The 20,273-nt window shown below is 32.1% G+C and overlaps 2 protein-coding genes across 2 annotated transcripts; both read right to left on the minus strand.

Moving 5' to 3' along the window:
- Window positions 1–1,231: 1,231 nt before the first annotated feature.
- Window positions 1,232–3,972, minus strand: LOC142627139 (large ribosomal subunit protein eL42-like). The gene is made up of 4 exons (XM_075800940.1): window positions 3,839–3,972; window positions 1,801–1,980; window positions 1,558–1,632; window positions 1,232–1,467 (listed from the first exon to the last, which is right to left on the minus strand). Exons 1-4 carry the CDS (start codon window positions 3,839–3,841, stop codon window positions 1,408–1,410), a joined length of 318 nt encoding a protein of 105 aa, XP_075657055.1. The 5' UTR covers window positions 3,842–3,972; the 3' UTR covers window positions 1,232–1,407.
- Window positions 3,973–17,989: 14,017 nt separating this feature from the next.
- LOC142629780 (uncharacterized) lies at window positions 17,990–19,396 on the minus strand. Its single transcript, XM_075803815.1, has 2 exons — window positions 18,954–19,396; window positions 17,990–18,673 (listed from the first exon to the last, which is right to left on the minus strand). Exons 1-2 carry the CDS (start codon window positions 19,332–19,334, stop codon window positions 18,101–18,103), a joined length of 954 nt encoding a protein of 317 aa, XP_075659930.1. The 5' UTR covers window positions 19,335–19,396; the 3' UTR covers window positions 17,990–18,100.
- Between the last annotated feature and the right edge of the window lie 877 nt (window positions 19,397–20,273).

Here is a 20,273-nt window from a genome sequence, read left to right on the forward strand (position 1 = left end):
CTAAAATAGCACAATGGAACCTGTTGATAGAAACCAAAAAGTGTAAAGCCCATGAATGGTAGCAAAAATAAGCTAAATAATAAAATAAGTTGATAAAAATAATTTTTGCCAAACATACACTTAGAGCAATGATTAGATTTTCAAAATGACAAAATTTAGTTACAAAATTGGTAATAGCCTAAAACTATAATCTTACTTAAGAAAATAAATATTACTTCTTATTTTGAAAATCTAACCATTAAATTGTATGCTAAAATAAATATTACTTAACAAAATTTCAATGGTTAGATTCTCAAAATAGGTAGTAAAATTTATTTTATTAAGTAAGATAATAGTTTTAAGCTACTATCAATTTTGCGGCTACACTTTGTCTTATTTTTATTATATCATATTATCCATTCTTACAAAATTTCAAGATAAAAAATCAATGACTATATCATCACTGCAAAAAAAAAAAAAAAAAAACACTATGTCATCAAATGATAAAAAATAATGCCACCTAATGATCAATAACTATATTATCAATCAAATGTTTAAATGATTTAAATTATGCGTAAAAAAATAATTATATCAATCGAATAATAAATAACATTTAATTTGAATAAAATTTAACATGTGTTTTGAAAACAAAAAAAGCATACAGATTAACGATTCTATTTTCAAAAATAACATCCAATAAAAAAATATAATTTTTTTTTAAAAAGTTTATCTTCAAACTAATTTAGAGATAAACCTCATATTTTTTCCTGGATAAATACACATAACTTATTGTGCTAATGATATTTTAATAAAAAAATCTTAATAGGCTCCTGTAGCATCATATTAATTAGTAAAATATAAATAAATAATAATTAGTAATGTTAAATCAAAACATTTATACATATAAAAATAAAAATGATTTAATGAAAAAATTATTAATGTACATTCATTCAGCATGCAACTTCGACAAACCAATAAAAGATTGTGCAGCGTGTAGCACAAAGTGCAACTTTAGCGGCCCGGGAGAGGGGGGAAGGGGGGAGAGGGGAGAAGAGTGCAGTACACAGTGGAACTTCAGCAGCGCTTCAAGGGTGATTAAAAACATCCCGAAGGGTACAAAAATATAAATGTGAATGAGAAGATTTCTCAAGGTTTGTATCTCCACCAACCTAAACCATCATGCCCGAGATGGCAAGTAATTTTCAGCAATGACGCTAAAACCCCCATGAAATTTGGAAGACATTTAACAAAATTTAATCTCAAACAGTCAAGCCATAACAGTAATCATAAATGGTGATCAGAAAAAACTTGCTGTTCCACTACAAAATTAGTCTAACAAACAAAACTGAATAATTATCCAATTTTAGCTTTCAAGCTCCAACAAGATTGATAAGTAAAGCAACATAAAATACAACCAACAGAACGCATCTAGAAAAGAGAGGTCCCCTTGCCTTTTTTATCACCCCCAATTTCAAAGTGTTTGCAGCGCTGCAAGTACAGGTCAACACCATGCGTTAGCAAAAAGATTAGAACAAAATAGGCAAAGAACATCTGGAAATGCCTAAAAAAGTCATTAACCTTAATTGGATGTTGCGACATGTGCTTGCAGCTCTGGCACTGCAACCTTAGCACAATCTTCTTCGTAGTCTTTGCCTGTTAAGAGCAAGGAAAAATATAGTGAGACTTTACAATGGTTTGATCTTAACATTACCAGAACTATAATTAATTCATCTCCTCAAGGTATAAGACTAATTTCAGACTTATGATTCCAGAACTTTTGTTCTAAGCATTGATTCACACAAGTAAACATTATAGTTAGACCTTTTTGTGGAAGACTGGTTTGGTCTGTCCTCCATAACCAGATTGCTTGCGGTCATAGCGGCGCTTTCCCTGAGCAGCAAGACTATCCTTGCCCTTCTTGTACTGTGTAACCTTATGCAAGGTGTGCTTCCTGCACTCCTTGCTCTTGCAGTATGTCTTCTTTGTCTTAGGAACGTTCACCTGCAATACACAACACAGTTCAATTCAAAGGGAGAAAGAAAAGGGGTTAACAGAAATGGAGACTGAAAACATTATACAATATAAGATAAAAAGCTCAAATCATGAGCAGAACAACAAACAATGAAACAGTAAAAAAAGACCCCGAAAATCATCAATCTTGATTAGGAGCCGCCACATATCATCTTCATCAAAAACTCATTTCATGTCAGAAAAATAAATTGAAACTCATAAATATTACTTTCAATTTCGTCTTTGTGAATTAAATTATGTCAATTCCATCCCTCAACTATTAATTGTTTTAATCTCATACCTTACTTTGCAAAATCAGCACAATTTTAAGGTTAACCAAATCAACGTCTAAAAATAAAATTGACTTAATCTTAAAAGTTGGAATAAGTTTACAATTAATAGTTGAGACTTGAGAGACTCATTTACAATTAATAGTTTGGACTTGGGATAAATTTGACAAATTAATGCATAACTAGAGAACAATAACTATGACAGACGTACCCCAAGATTGCAGTTTGGCCAAAAATATTTGAAGTCATACAACTATAAGAAATTATTGAAATTACACCATCATCATCAAACTAGGAGCTGAATCTTCCAACTTGACTAGCATCTTTAATTCGGAGGAATATCATTCACTAGCTTCCCTATGACATTTTTGTTGTAGTTCTCTCGTAATTTCACATCATCTAGAATAGCACTCTTTGTTACTGACCTCTACTTTCTGCCACTGTTTGGCACTCTCTTTAGTTTGATTTAACTTGTAGGAACTCCTTTTCAATTAAATGTTTATTGTTCCCATAACATAAGCCTTTATGTCAAATCCTAAATTTGGACTACCAAACAACACAGACCCAATGGATGCCTCTCCTCTCCAATTTATATGAACTTAAAACCTCATCACTGTCAAATTTTATTCCTCAATAGGCCTCTTAAGTACCCAAAACTTCTGAACATGTGCTAATAAGCGCCCGGAAACTACAATCTGAAACCAACCGATTTCCTACATAATGTAACAACTTGGAATATCATGGGCTTATTCAAACCATCATTAAAAATACTCACTAGTCACTATATTTTTTATGGACTTCTATCCCATTCTAGGCTAAGAGATAGTTTTCTTTTGACCCATATTTTGTGATACTACAAAACACAAGAAAATGCAGAAAAACTATCTTCACATAAAATATGGCATATATTAAAAATAAATATTAAAAAAACTCAAGCTTTCACGACATATAGCACCATTGCCCCAAGGGTACCCACCAATAGGAGCAGCCCATGAAGAATAAAGAATAATACGATATCAAAACATAATCTCCAATGTACTTGGGCTGACTATTTTTTTATTAATAAAAGTTTTCGTTATCTATCAGAAAAAGAAAATGATATCGAAACAAAACTGGCGAAAAGGGGGAAACAAAAGGCCATACTATGGCTGAAGAAGGAACCACACATGTTCTATGATCATAACAACAAACATGACCCCAAAAAAAAAAAAAAAACTAATAAAGCATATAACATACATTTTCGAAGGACACAAATTCCATTTTCCATTTCAATTTATCTGTCAAAAAATGCATTGGAAAGTAAAACACATGACATCAATTTACATTCCACTGGCAACTGACAATACACAAGCATGTAAACACATATAAAAAGGCAATTCTATGTGAAAGTCTGAACAAATTATAGTTTGGACACCAAAAATATTTCAAGGGCTAGCAGAGTAGTTTCCACAATCCAAAAAATTCAGGTATTCGAAGGAGGTAAAAGCAGAGAGAGAAAAAAACAGAAAGAGAGATTAAAAAAAAAGAAAAAAAAAGAGGCTTTAAGAGAGAAGGAGTACCATGGTTGCTACGATTTGCGGTGTGGAGGCGCTTTCAGATAAGCTAGGGAGGTGAACAAGAGCTAAAAGCTGCGATTAGCTTGGTTTTTATAGCAACAACAGCTAGGGTTTGCGTTACGGGTCGGACCCATTTCTTCGGGTCAAAAGCATATCAGATTCAGGTGCAATCCTAATCCTACTCAAAAGGTAAATTGTATATTTTTTTTTCATCTTAAATATAAGATTTTTTCCTTTTTTTATTATTATTATTTTGGTTTTATCCAACAAATTTTTAAAATATAACAATATAACACCTTTATGTGTTTTTATAAATTTTTATTTGAAATTTTAAAATATAACCATTTTTTAACTAAATGGGAGGACTAAATTGTCACGTTTTAAAAGTTCAAATGACAAAAATCAAACATAACTCATATTTGAGTAGACCTTACAAGCGGGTCGAGTTAATTAGTTCAAAAATTAAGTCATCCTAACGAATTGTAAGTGAGCCGGGTCAATTGGGTTATAAGTCAACCCATAGTTTTTCACATTAAAAAAAAAAAACTTTTAAATGTCAAAAATAACAAAATACTTAAAAATTAAAGTTAAAGAATACATAGATTCCTAAGTTTACACAATTTAAAGTTCAATAATGATAGTATCACAATGAAATTTAGGTGACATGCCATTAATTATACAAAGACGATGTAGTTTTGATTTTGTATAAATTTCTTACATTAAAAAAATTCACAAATTTTTTGTTTTTGAAAATACGTGTATAAAAAAACAAATAGAACAATAAGTGCCCATAACTCTAGTGTTATTCTCAGGTGATAGAGGCACATTCTTTTGACTCTCCATTTCAAATGTTGGTCACGCTTATTTTGCTAAAAACTGAAAACTTATTACCGAAAACACTGTAGCAAAATAATTTTTAAACTATGAATAGTGTCGCGAGACTCATGGCTGACCTGCTTATGCACGTTTTTTGAAGTTTGGCTGGGTCGTGAACAGAGTCGTGGGACCCAGCTAAAAAATGCAAAACGCCTAATAATTTTTAGGCAAACGCGCGCTAAAATGACATTTTATTGCAAAGATTTGGGGTTTAGACCAACTCAATGAGCCCTTAATCACACCAAAGAATGTAGAGATGTTTCAATCTAAGCTACTTAGTACTCTCATAATTTATATTTTAATCTCAATTTCTTTGAGTCTTGCTTTCCCATGATCAAACTAAAAAGAAAACGATTTGGTGGTTGTTATTTGATACAACATAGGCACTACCTTTAGATAGTTGATATCATGTTACATTTACATGGTTTAGCATTCTGAGTGATTTGCTAGCGTATATAACTTGATTTTTATAATTAAAAAAATGTTTTAAAAACATGTTGAATCACGAGTCAATTTGTTTTTATGAGTCAAAAATCTCAAGTTCATGTCGGGTTATCGAGTCAAGTCTAATTTGCCAAGTCTTCATTTGAGAGATCAAAGATGCATTTTGAGAGACCATATTTGGAGGCTGCATTATTATGTTATGTATTTTATTGTTGCAGTTAGGTCCCTAGGTAGCATGTTATTTTGACTCATATAGAAGCAAATTATGTTGCATGCTACTCATTAGCTAGCTAAATGATCCCTCAAGCATTTCGTCTTTGAGTCTTTTGGGTCACCACTCTCAAAGTCTTACTCGTATTTTGTTAGAGGAGGGGGTCCTTTTGTTTGTATATGTTGCTTTCGTAATAATATATCGCCTTTCATTAAATTTTTTTTTTTAAAAAAAGTGTTTTTGGTTTAGTGAGCATTCCTCTTTCTTTTTTTTTTTTTTTTCAAGTTCACTAATTTGGTTTGAGCTTGTTTTTATTCTTTGTTTTTGTTTTTTTTAAGATCTTTATATGTTTACTTTGTACTTGTAATGTATGCTTACATTATATACACATAAAAAATGACAAATATTGTACACATTTGCAATATATATATTGCAAATGTGTACAATATTTGCCAATTTTTATGCGTTTAAAATATAAATTTACATTGTAATGCAATGTATGTTTCTATATATAAAAATAGTGAACTGAAAAAGCTACAATAATTTTGCTATAGTAGTTTTGGTTTGTTTAATTTTCACTGTTTTGCTAGGCCTTTTTTTTTTGTGAATGTGTAAAGTTGCAGTAGATTTGCTATATTATTCTTGGTTTGTCCAGTTCGCACTATTTCACATTATAATAAAATATTAACACAACAAATTGACACAATATTTTATCAATTGTTGAGGCGTTAATTCATTATACGTCAAAATAAAATAATAAAATATCATACTAGAACCAATTACAACTAAAAATAAAGATATTGTGAAAAAAGAAGTACTACATCCACAATATTTTTTACAACATTTTCATAACAAATCATAGGTGGTAAATTGTTATTGATTCTAATTTAAACTTACCAATGAAGCTACGTTCTTTCCCACCAATAACACCAATAACAACTTGTGACAACCTACTACTTATGATTTGTTGTGAAAATGTCATGTGCATAACATTTTTTGTGTGAAAATGTTAAGACATTTTGTTATTGTCTCAATATTTTCAAAACTATTGAGATGTCAATCTTTTACAAGTCAAAGTAAAACATAACAAAATTATAACAGTATTATGAAAATGTTGTGTCATTCTGTTGTGTTTTTAGAAATTTGTTGTTGGTTTAATTAACTTTGTTGAGCCAAAATTCACTATTTCACATACAATTTTTGTTTGAGTTGACTTTTTGTATATTTTTTCATTGCACACCATTTTAAGTAAAAATATATAGTTTTACACAAAAACAAAAACAAAAACTTAGGAAAAAAACACTTTTCATCATTTATATTTGGGGTAGTTTATTATTCCTCCTTAAACTTTAAAAACAATCAATTTTTCCCTTAATATTTTGGAAAAGAGCAAGTATGTCATATTGTTATTTTCTCAATTAAATCCTAATGAAAGTTTATGATTTTTACAATATTTTATTGTGCAATGTTTAAAGTACTCCCGCTAAATTTTAATATCCCATAAATTTTCTTCATGTATTTTGAGTTTTAGATGGTAAAAGTTATTGGAAAGTTGGAATGATGATATAAGGTGTTTTATTTATTATTTAAAGTATGTTGATTTTCCAGATTTAAATTTTCGAAACTTATAATTTATTTAATGAAAAATTTGATGACACGTGCCTTTTGTTATCTTTTTTAAAAAAAAAAATTTCTTAGCAAAACTCAGTTGTTTATTGTTAGAAAATGATGATATTCATTATCATTCTTAGAAGTTTTTAGTGAGTGGATATATTGCCTTTAGCAAGTAGATACTAAAAAACTATTATATTAAAATAGATATTTATATGCTAAATAGCTACCCTAACTTTGTAGTTGATCAAAATTCTCATACAAATGAGATTAAATTTTTATGACTTAATTATCAAAATTATTAAAATTAATGTCTTGTTTTATTATTGTAAATTTCTATGTACTTTAAAAATCAAATGATTTATATATTTGTTTTGTGATACAAATAAAATATAGAATTGACCTTAATCACTACTCCTTTTCCACGACAAGAACATGCCTTGCATGTGCTGCCCTAACTAGTTTTAACTTTAAAACAAAAAATGCTAGTTATTTTGCACATGCTAACTAGTTATAAACTCATGTGATGCACAATAATATTGATAAAAAATATTTGTAAATAAAAATTCTAATAAAAGATTGAATATAATTAAATTAAAATCTATCTACTTTGAATGTAATGTAATTACAAACAACAACTTATGGTTTATTTTAGAATTTGTATGGATGACCTTATTTTCTAGCTTATTCAACTTAAATATATCAAAATTGCTTTTTAAACAATATAAGCCAATAAAAATAAGGTGACCCAATCACATGCACAATTGATATATAGAACATGTTAAATTAAAAAAGTATACAGTAAAATAAGGGATATACTTAGATAGTCCTAGAGTATGATAAAATGATACTCCCTCTTCTTATATTCATGATGGACCCTACTATAAATTTAACAAGTAGACCCTACTATGATTGTGAGAGGAGGGAGTATCATTCATCGTACTCCAAAAGTATCTAAGAATTATTCATAAAATAATTATGACAATTCGTGCTTTCAATTTGTAACAACAAAAAAAAGAGTTACCACAACTTGTGGGGATCGAGAGTGTTTGGATGTTCCCCAAAGACAATAAGTCTCAGGATGGAGGCTCAACTAACGATGACTATCGCCTCGAGGGATTTAGAATGAAATCATCACTTGATTAATTACGGACACAAAACCAGAAAACCAAAATCCAAAAAAAAAGTCTCTATAAGAGCATCTATTTATAGCACCGCCAATACTAAAAAGCAGGCTACAATGGTGGAGGCAAAGGTAAAAGTTTTAGCTCTTCAGCTACAGTGCTCAACCATCTATAGTCGTGCATTGCAGCAAGAAGCTAAAGCAAAAAAATAAAAAATAAAAAATTATTCATTCTCTCCCCCTAATTGAATTAAATAATATTTTCTCTCTCCCTTGTCTTTTTTCTATTTCCTCTTCACGGGTCAATCATCGTGTCCATTATTCTTTTTCCCTTTCATTTTTTTTTTCTTTCTTCCTCATTCTTCTTACTTCTCCACGTCGACACCATGGATCATGTTGTTGTGGTGGTGGTGGGTCACGTCTTTGATCATACCGTTTCCATTGGTTTTTGTCGATCAAACCGTGGGTGTGCGATGGTGGTGTGCTGGATGGCGGTATGTGTGCGGGGGTGGTTTGGGTTGCTGCCTTGTTGGGTTTTGTAGGTTTCCCATCTGTTGGTGGTTGATTTTGGGTCATGGGTTTGTGGGTTTCTTATGGGTTTGTGTTTGATATGGGTTTGTGGGTTTCGTATAGTTTTCTGATCTGTGGTGGTGATGATTAGATGGGTTTTTGGTGGTGGTTGTTATTGTTATGGGTTTGTGGTGATGGTGGTTGTTTTTTTTTTTTTTAATTTTATTTTTAAATCAGAGTTGTGGTGATGGTGATTGAGGTGGGTTTGTGGTGGTGGTGATTGTTTTTCATAGGGAGTGGGTGGCAGGACAGTGGTGGTTATTCACAGGGAGGCGGTGGGTATGGGTGGCAGTTTACAGTGGTTGATGAATTGCTAAAAAAAAAGGAATCACTGATATTTGGTGTTTTGTAATGAATCATTGTTGTTGTTTTTTTTCAAACCAGAGTTGTGGTGATGGTGATTGAGGTGGGTTTGTGGTGGTGGTGGTTGTTTTTCACAGAGAGTGGGTGGTAGGACGATGGTGGTTATTCATAGGGAGGTGGTGGGTATGGGTGGCAGTTCACAGTGGTTGATGAATTGCTAAAAAAAAAAAAAGTAGTGATATTGGGTTTGTAAAGTGGGGTGTCAAAATAGATAAAATAGCATTTAGCGGTACCAAATTACTAAATTTATGGCTCCACCAATGTGGATGCTCTTAGAATCAAGCTCTTCAAAACCATATTTAGCTAATATTTTGACCAAACTCACCTTAGAAGCTCATGCATCAAGCTCAATAAATTTTTTTTTTTCAAAAAATAATGAATGATATCCTTAATACATTTATTGAGACAATGTTCATCACTGCATTAAAAAAAAAAAAAATTCATTTCGCACACCCCTCCCACTTTGTTTGATTATTTGTAGTTGTAACTCTCTCTCTCTCATATAACGATCAACACAAATTGGCAGAGTGGTGGTTGTTGGAAATATAATAATGAATAAATAAGTTTGATACAATAAACAATCTCAAATAATTAGCAAGAATGTAAATAAGCAATAATAAAATAAATATATGTAAATTTATAAATAATCTCACAGTGTTATAGAATCACGCAAAGAGCATTGTTCTTAAAGGTTAATTTGTGCTACCTAAAGTAAAACTTGGTGTGATTGGTTCCTTAACCAAGAACTCCCCAAGATTAGACTATAATGTCGACCATTGTGATGTACACACTTCCACTCACAAAAGGTTTAAGAACAACTTCTATTGTCTTTCCTTAAAAACAAATATTCTTGTAAAAAAATATGTGGGAGAGAAAGATAATAGAATTATATATATCAAAATATAGAGTAGTAAAAAAGACTTAAGAGAAAAGGTGTTGTGATGAGTATTATATAGGCTACTTATGAAAATAATAGCGTATAGTAATTGGTTACTAATAATCCATGTAAGGTTGAAATTTATCAACCATTTTGTTGGCTTTATTCCGTGCCAATTTGCTTTTAATTCAGTACTTAGAAACCCTGTATTTAGGTGGGATTCATGTAAGGGTAGTGTGTGAGAGAGTGTGAAGAAATGCTCAAGACTGTGCAGTGAAGCAGGGACTTGCGGCTGGATCTCGCAAGTGGCTCGCGGCTTGCAAGCCGCCAGATGATGCACATAAGTGAAGCATGCAGAGAAGATGAACAGTCACGCCAGCTGGGGCACTATAGAACAAAAAATCCAGTTTAGCCATTTTGTTTTCTCTCGGCTTGAACTCGCGACTCAATCAAATCGCGAGGCCAAGTCGCTAGACAGCTCTGTTTTGGAAAACTGACTCTTCGCATTCCTTTCTCTCTCCAGTATAAATACCCCTTATATCCACGAAATGTAAAGAGCCTCTAAAAAGAATTTTGAGAGAGAAACTCTAGAGAAAAACAAGATTGACTCATCCGCAATTTTCACATAGAGACTTTTCAAATTCCTCTACTCTCTTCCTCTCCATTGTTACATCCTTGAGAGGTACATTACCAAAACATTTTCTCACCATAACCATATATGTGAGAAGACTGTTTGGTGCTTTGGGAAGCAGTTAGGAAGAGACCAATTTTATATTGGTTGATGCTATGGGCTATAGCGGAATTCGGTAAGCTAAAGAAAAAATAGGTTCGAAGAGCAAAACGCAAAACGCAAACGCAGCAAAATTCATCCGAATCCAATTGCTCACTAAGTGCTATAAACTATCGCATGTTTGACTGTCTATAGAACATGGAGGTCATATACTGTAACATGTCTAACCAACGAAAAGTTTGTGAGGGATTGAGTTATAATGCATAGCCAAAAAACCTAGTTAAACCCCCTTTAATTGGTAGATGTTCTTTACAAAAATCCCCCTTTCCCAATGAACGCTTCTATTTATTTGATTTTATAGACATATAGAAACTTTGTGATGTATGTTTTATCTCACTTTATGAATGGTGACTACGATCGAAGACTTTTGAAGCATAAGCATACACAACATTTAGAGTGAGTCGTTTCTTGATTGTAAAATGTATTTTTGTCCCCATCGAGCTTATATGTATTGTGTTAGCAACTCAAAGATTCATTTGTTAGTGGCAAATTTTTGGACACAAAAAGTAGGCTGAAAGCCCACAAATTCAGCCCAAAACCCATCACTACAGCGCAATCATGAACATCTGAAACTGGGCTAAGTTCTTGGGTCGGGAAGCATCTAAGTAAGAATTGTAGAGGAAGGCCCGAAAATTTCTCAAAGCCTACAGCCCACCAAACAGGTACCTAAAATGAACTAGTAAAGCGAAGGGTTGAAGCCAAGACCCACAAAATCAGCAACTACGTTCCGCATGTTTGAGCTGGAACTAATAAAACTTAAAAAATAAACTCTGCAACATGACAACATCAACTCCAAAGCCATCAACGACATATTCAGATCCAAGTGTTTCCCTCCATGCTGTGGATTGAAAGGCAAAAAGAGTCATTCCACTTCAATTTTAATTACATTCAAAGTCTAACATAAAGGATTAGAACACTTGTTAGATCACCAATGGATCATTGTTGAAGTCATGTATAAGTGAAAGAACTTTTTTTTTTTTCCTGAAATGAGGCATCTTTCCAGCAATAATGTTATTTATCTCTAGATACTTACTCACATTTTAGTATGTTTCATAATATTATATTCTCATTCACATGTATATAATGTTTAGCAAATGTAGAAATGTTTCTACTTTCTACTTCTTATTTTCTAACTCTAACGTGTTTGGACTTTGATGGGACCACTCAATGCACCTACAATATTAAACTAGCCTGTATCTTATGCATATTTATAAATTCATTTATAAATAAACATAAATAAATACATGTTAAATTTTTTTACATACGTGAATATTATTAATGGTCAATCTTATACTTTACTAACTCTTAAAACAATTCTTAAAAAAAAAAAACTCTTAAAACAGTTTTGTAAAAATATTATTTGGTAAACCATGTAATTATTTATTCTTTTTATTTTATATTTTAGAAAAAAGAAAAAAAAATATTTTATTACTTCTTAACTTAAAAAAGAAGAAGATATGACTAACCAATTTTTAGAATATGGTATATATTTCCTTTGAAATCTTTTTTTTAATTTTATAAAGATTTGGTGTAAACCCTTTGGTTAACACCCCTCCAATAAGGACACGCCACACCATTATATTATTAAAACATAAATACACTTGATTACACACAAAACATCTCAATAAATATTATTTTTAGGTTTTAAGTAAATGGGTGATATGGTGTTATTAGGTGTGATATGGTTTATTGAATTTTGAGTGAAAGAATGATATGATAATTTTTTATTAAATGGTGTAAAATACAAATCTTATACCCATCCTTACCAAATTCGGACTCACTAAGTTAAAAATACGATTTTGTAAGAAAATCTAGATTAGAAGTGATATCAAATGGGATCTAAATAGAAAGAGTTAGAAGTAGTTTTAGATGAGCTTAAAGTTAATTCATATGCTAATGTGGCATTTATTGTTATTATTTTAGTTGCTACGTAAATTTCAAGTGTTTCAGTAGTGTGCACTATTTGCCATGTATGTATTTTCCGTTAATGATTTAACGGTTGAGACTAAATTGGTTATAAGTTGAAAATAACATTAACTAAATTGATTGCTCCCAAAATGTAGTAACCAAAATGGTATTTTCACCTACTTTTAAATAGGTTGGAAGTATTACTTATTCAAAGTTTGACATATAAGGTTTTTAATTGAGTCTTTATATATATATATATATATTACATCAATAGTCGGGAAGTGGGAGTTTGAACCTTACAAGTCTCTATTTGAAACACCAAGAATTATTAGTTAAGTTACAAGGCTTTTAATGTTTTTTTTAAAATATTTTTTAAGTTTAGATTCATGAATCTATATGTAAAGACACTTGGTACAAAATGAGAGATAGAATGACATACTTAGCATAAATTGAAATCAAAATTTGAAGTATGAAAATGCTTGGCATTAAATTGATAGTCTTTATGTGTGTTTATATATAAATATATTGTGAGGGCAAATGATCCGAGGACATTCTAAGGCCATGGGCCCTATCCGAGGATGATCAAAGGCCCACACATGTGTTAACTCAAGTCTGACATGTGGGTTAAGACTAAGGAGGGAAGACGTCATGATCACTCAGAACTGGACTAAAACTGAGAATGAGAGGTCTGAGGAAAGAAGGCTAATTGACTCGTCAACCAAGGAGCAAATGCACCTCAGGAGTACGTTACGTAATCCCCTGCACCAGAAAGTAAAGCTCGAGGGAAGACAACATAGTCGTGTAAGCAAGGGAAGGGGGAAATATCTGGGAAGGTGACTACCACCTCCACATTTAATGATCTGCACCAACTAAATTGAGCATCTTTATGAGGAAATGAAACCTGAATAGTGACTCCACAGCTTGCAGTTTTCTCTACCACCTCTAGAAGGGTTTTGATGGGACAAGCATTCAAATTATTCCCTTGAGACGTACAGATGGAGGGCTGAGATGCAATGGAAAGGGCTATATACAGAAATGAACCCTTGTGAAAAGTGGGATGAACATTCCGAGAGAGAGAGAGAGAGAGAGAGAGAGAGAGAGAGAGAGAGAGAGAGAGAGAGAGAGAGAGAGAGAGAGAGAGAGAGAGAGCGAAAGGATCATGTTGTTAAAATATTAGCATTGACTGTTAATGAGCAATCCATCCTCGGACTTGCCTGAGGAAGAATTTATACTGAATTGGTGCCTTTTATGTTCATATTAATTACTTTAATCCTATTGTCCCTAAGCTTATAATTTCCTTAGCATTGCAATTGACTTGGAAGCCCACTCTCTTACAAATTTATTGTATTAGGCTTGAACAACTGGAATCCACTATTCTAAGTGGGCCTGGGCTTTTCTTTTGAGTTCTTACACACACACACATAAACCAAAGTTTAGAAAAAGTCCAGTTAGATTCTAAATTGGAATCTAATTTTGTGCCACGTGTCCTATTTATTTTTTTCTAAAAAAAAAATTTGTGGCAAGTAAATTATTGAGTGCAAAAATTGAAGAGTTCAAATCCAATTAGATTTTAAATCATAGAATGAGAAATCATTATATATTTTAGAAACTCATGGCTTAAAAATGTGTAAGTTGTAACTCTAACATTACGTATATTTTGAAATCATATATGTGCGTAATTGTAATTGTTTTTAAATGTACCAGTGCATATTACGAGATTATACACTAGTATATATGATAGCCAAGGGTCTTGCAGCTGAAGTGACACCTCCCCATGCACAAAGTGCTTAAGGGTCTAGGGGGGGAAGAATTTGAGTTGCCTAATTAGCAGCATATTGTAACTATCTCAAAAAAAAAAAAAAAAATTATGATAAACCTACAAGTTAGATAATGTACAAAATTTTCTTACAATTGGATTCAAGATATCTCCTTAAATTCTTCATGTGACAGTTAATAAGGTCATTCGCATATACTAAATCACGTGATTTATTAAATAATTTAAATAAGTCACATGACTGTTAAGTTATTCATGTGATTAAAATTGAGGAAAATATGGCTAATATACTAAATCACGTGATTTATTAAATAATTTAACTAAGTCACATGACTGTTAAGTTATTCATGTGATTAAAATTGAGGAAAATATGGCTAATGTTGTTATAATGCTACAAAACAGTAATAATCTTAGGTTATATATATATATATATTTCAACAAGTGACGGAGGGGATCCAAATTGAGGTTCTCCACTATAGTACTTGGGACGCTTCTCAAATAATGGGTTCAAAACCTTCTCAGTCTTCTTCTTAGCAGGTGCGGCTGGGTTCTCTACTATAGTCGAACTAGAAGGAACTTGACATTTTAAGATGGTTTAACATGTTAAACCATCTTAAAATGTCAAGCATGTTAAACCATCTTAAAAGGTCAGGTTCCTTCTAGTTCTACTATAGTAGAGAACTAGAAACCAAAATTATTATTATCGTAAGATGTACTTCTTACGATAGTAATAATTTTGGTTTCTAATATAATATATGTAAACTAAGATGGAGAAAATGGGCTTTTGCCCTTTTCAAAAAAAAAAAAATCCAGTATTTTGCCCACTTTTTCAAATTAATTAGGGAAATGCCTCTCTTTTGAAACTCGATTTTCTCAAAATCGAGTTAAGCCCTATAGTGGCGTTTTTAAGGAGCCTATAGTGACGTTTTAAGGACATATAGTGGTGTTTTTAAACTCGATCTTTATGAAATCGAGTTATAAGTAAAAAAAAGAAGAAAAAAAATTGCAAGTAACTCGATGTCATGAAGATCGAGTTTAAAAACGCCACTATCGGTCCTTAAAATGTCATTATAAATTCCTTAAAACGCCACTATAGAGCTCTAGAATATTTTTTTTTTTAAAACTCGATTTTAAAAAAAATCGAGTTTCAAAAGATGGGGATTTCCCTAATTAGTTTGGAAAAGAGGGCAAAATGCTGGATTGTTTTTTTAAATAGGGCAAAAGCCAATTTTGTTCAAACTAAGATATATAACGTCATTTGCATCATCATGGTGTTTCATGTTTCTCACATCTACCCTTAACATACAAGCTAATAAAATTCATTAATATTATAAAACAGAATGAAAATTAGAAAAGTCTGCACATTGTGTTGTGTGGAGAGGATATATTTAATTTCATTTGGGGCCGGGGGGAGGGGGGCACACATAACAATTAACAACAGCAACAACCCTAAATGGTTGTTCTATTTTTTATTGAGCCTGCCTTACATATATTGTTATTTTTATTTGTTTAGGCTAATTGGAAATGTGCAAATGCTGCTCTCAATGTGTTTTTTTTGCGATCCATTGGTTTTGGTTAGGGTTGTTTAAATCTGACCAGTGCTCGACAACCCGGCCAAACTACTCGACCCTGACTCGATTCTGACCCGAATCGAAGGTCTAGTCGGTTGGCGGCGGGTTTTTGTTTTCAAGAATCGACACTGGCGATTAAGTGGCAGGTTTGCTTCTCCAAAACCTGAGCAACTTGAACCCGATCGGAGCTATATAAAAAATCCGGCCAAATCCTTCGAAAACAAGCCAGATCCAGTGAGAACTCAACCAGATCTAGTGGGATCTCAACCAAATCCGAGTAGATCTAGTGGAATTTAGCCATATTCGGCCAAATCCAAGCAATTTTTAGAGAAAAAATGCAAATTCTAGCGGAAAAAATGCAGATTCCAACGACTTTTTTCATATTCCAGCGACTTTTTTTTGCAGATTTCAATGAATTTTTTTTTAGATTCTGACAATCAACCGATGCTCACCCTCACCCGAAACTGACTCTACCGATTGATTTCGACGATTGGTTTTGGGTTCCTTCGCCCTACACCCGACACTAGCGGGTCAAGTTCGGGTTGGGTCCAAAATCGACCCGGCTCGACCCGTGAACAAGCCTAGTTTTGTTTGAAGGTGGCGCGCCAACCTACAATACAAATACACAGTCCATCTGATCTACTTCTACAACTACAAGGCTAAACTGGCTCAAGGTTTGATTGCACATTGCGAAGTTGTTACCAGTAAATATAATTCACAACTTTTGTAACAACAACTTATCCACGTGATGAGTTATGAATGATGAAAATAAAATAGTGGGTCTATGTAGATTCATATTTCCACCATTCACAACTCACCACATGGGTAAGCTGTGACAAAAATTATAAATTATTTTGTGGTATCAATAGTTTTCTTATTAACTCGATCGACCAATGTGATAAAATCTTATGACTTGACAAAAAAAGAAAAGAAATTTTATGATTTTTGCCTCTAGTCTTTTAGATATTTAGTAATTCTCTAGACTCTAGTCTAGTGATTAGGTCATAGGAAGGGATCAAGACATAGACAACCACTAAGAGGAAATTACACAACTGACTGGCATGTATGATGTATCATGTGTTTAAAAAATAAAATAAAATAAATTACTACATTTCTATATTTTCACATATAAATATAGTTGTGGCACTTCCAACATTTTTACGATAAAGTTCATGTAACATATACTTTAAAAAATAATATTAGTAATAAGTCAAGATGAAAGTTAGTAATAATTTATGAACTAAATTTATTGTGAAAACTGTTATACGAGCCATAACACTACTTTTCATATAGAGGAAATGTTAACTAATGCTTTAAAGATATTTGTTTATGATATATTTTTAGAAACATTTTATTGAAAGAATGATAAAATAATAAATGTTGTTAATAATTTTTTATATTTTCCATGAGAATGATATTAATACTTTCTTATTATAGTTTATTAACAATTGCTTTAAGGATATTCGTTAACATAACCTTCCATAGATATACCAACATACACGACAATCCCAAATTTAACTCGAGTAATTCTTAAGTACTTTCGGAGCACGAAGAATGGTGTTACATTCTCTCACATTCACGATAGGGTCCGCTCATTAAATTTATGATGGGGTCCACAATGAATGTGAGAGGAGGGAGCACCATTTCACTATACTCCGGGACTACCTAAGAATTTTTCATTTAGCTCTCGCTCTAGTGCTTCCATTCCAAATAATTAATGGGCCGTTTGGTAACGTTGTTTTAGTAATATTGTTTGTATTTTTTGAAAATACGTGTGAGTGAAAAAGTGTATGAAAATAAGTATAATGTTGTTTAAAAACTAAAAACATGTGTTTAAATACATGTACCAAACGAACTCTAAATATTGCAAAAGAAGCCCAATTACCGATCAAAATTTTGAGAGTTGAAAGTAGACAAACTTCTAGAAGAACTGGGCTTCTTTTTTTTTTTTTTTTTCAGAAAAATATAGACATGTTTCTGCAGCTTATTTACCAAAAAGGAAAAAAGAAAAATAGAAAAGCCATCTGCTGACGGACTTTAGCAAAACAAATAGGTTAAGAAGTAACATGAACACTCCCGGCCATATAATATGATTGATCGATTACAAAAATGAATAAAAAAAAAAAGAAAAGAAAAGAGATTGGAGTCTAGTGGGTTCTCTCAAGAAATCCTTCTAGGATCACCTTCTTCCTGTACTCCTCGGAATCATAACGATTATATTGATATTGTGAACTAAGATTCCTTGTTTTGAAACATGGGACGAAATAGCACCATGAAGAAGTACAAAGAATGGCACAGAACCGACCCCAAAGTAACATTACCAATAAGGTCACCATAATTATAGATAAACCAACCAGTACTGGGTCAAGCTGCTTCTTCTTCTTCTTCTTCTGAGCTATTATTAATAATGCATCATTTTGCCGAGTATACGTGGATGGCGGCGGGGCTCTTCTTTCGTTCCTACATGTGGGTCCCACACCCGTAGACTTGATGAGTTTGGATTTGAGTTTGAATTCGGAATTAAGCTTAGACTTATTAGGGTCCGGTGGTGAACCGGATTGATGAGTGGACCCAGTTCTTATCGCTTCTATTTTCCGACAAAAAGACGATTGCTTTTTATGCGTGTCGTCTTTGGACGCATCCACATGGACATGTTCCAATTTCGAGTTGATGTTGTTTTGTTCAGAAATATTATTATTAGGCTCGTGACTTGTCTGAATCTGAAACCCCAAATAAAGCAAAGAAACACTTAACGTGGGCACTCCTAATAAGATCAAATGCTAGTACAGTAAAAGGTAATAACAAAACCCAACGTCAACATACTTTGTTTGAAGTGTTGAACTAAAAAAAAATATATATATATATATATTTTGCTGAATTTGTGCATATATATATATTAATTATGACTGGCATGGTTCTCGGTTTAAATAATTTTACTTTTACCCACAAAAAAAAAAAGAAAAAGAAAAAGAAAAAGAATTAATGAATGAAATCAGATACCTGATCTTCATGAATAAGCTGATAATGATGATGAGGTAGTACTTGTATTTCCTTATTAGAAGGATTAGGAACCTCCTTATCATGAGGTACAGCTGATTGAGGGTTAAAGTTGGATATTGAGTTTGAAGAAAATTTGGAGTTGGAGTTTGATGATTTGTTGTCGAATTCGAGCGGCACGGTTCTGGTGGCGGACTTCTTCATGCTGAATATTGTCCAAAAAGACCAACGTGCCTTCTTCTTCTTCTTCATGCCATCGGATTTGATATTGGTTTCCTTTTTGTACTCTAATACTATGTTATTATTATTAGAACATCCAAAGCAGCTTAGAAAATTGTTGGTTTTGGGTTTGTTTTGAAGGGTTTTCTTTTGGGCTTTTGCCATGGATATTGATGGAACAGATTGAAGAGAGAAAGAGTACTCGGCATGGAGAGGTATGATATTATGAAGACTGAAATATATGGTTTAATTAGCTGGCTCACTTTCTCTGAATATTTATTACTAATTAATATACAATTTAATACGTATGTACGTATAAATATTGCCCGCCGGCGCGCACGCACACACACATATATATATATATATATATATATATATATATATATATATATATATATATATATATATATAAATAAGTAAAAGTATTTATTATAATTACCTCCACGTTGTGTTTTAGTTGGTTTTTGATTGGTAGCGAGAATTAGGAGGGATGACTTGGACTTGGTAGCTTTAGTTTGAGTCTCAGTCTTTAGTCTTTACACGCTTTTCTTCACCTTCTACATTAATTAATAATAATAATAATAATAATAATATATGCCTTGCTCTACACTGCAACTATCAACTGGCTACCATGTTATCAAAAAAAAAAAAAAAAGGCTACCATGTTAAATCAAGCTGTACTCAAAATTGATTGAAACCCATCATTTTTCTAGTTAATTAATTTACTTTAAATATATCCCTTTCATAATTATGGATTAATAATTTCTTAAAGACTCTTTCTAACTATTTGAAAGTTTTCAGAACCCATGCAAATTAATCATTTAGAATCAATCATCATTCACCGATACAAATTCAAGAATAATGAAGGTGAAGGTGAAACCAATGTCACATTAATTTATATTCTCGTTGTTGACAGTTAATTAACTAGAAATAATTAGCACTGAAATATTATTGGATGTACACTACTATCAGTTTTTTAAGACCTCTCATTTCTTTGTGTGTGTTAAAAATACTTAATATTCTAAAAAGAAGAAAAAATAATTAGCACAGACATGAATAATGACTTGATAATTTAAAAAAAGAACCAACTAATTTGTTTAACCA

The sequence above is a fragment of the Castanea sativa genome, chromosome 3 (genome assembly GCF_040712315.1).
Source record: "Castanea sativa cultivar Marrone di Chiusa Pesio chromosome 3, ASM4071231v1".
NCBI classification, from domain to species: Eukaryota; Viridiplantae; Streptophyta; class Magnoliopsida; order Fagales; family Fagaceae; genus Castanea; species Castanea sativa.

Excerpts from the sequence above, each read along its gene's own strand:
- LOC142627139 (XM_075800940.1), bottom strand. Across the intron at positions 1,633-1,800 it reads AACCAGTCTTCCACAAAAAG|GCAAAGACTACGAAGAAGAT; the intron begins GTCTAACTATAA and ends TGCTCTTAACAG. Across the intron at positions 1,468-1,557 it reads TGTCGCAACATCCAATTAAG|CGCTGCAAACACTTTGAAAT; the intron begins GTTAATGACTTT and ends CTGTACTTGCAG.
- LOC142629780 (XM_075803815.1), bottom strand. The coding sequence starts at position 19,334 with ATGGCAAAAGCCCAAAAGAAAACCCTTCAAAACAAACCCAAAACCAAC. Across the intron at positions 18,674-18,953 it reads AGCTTATTCATGAAGATCAG|ATTCAGACAAGTCACGAGCC; the intron begins GTATCTGATTTC and ends TTGGGGTTTCAG.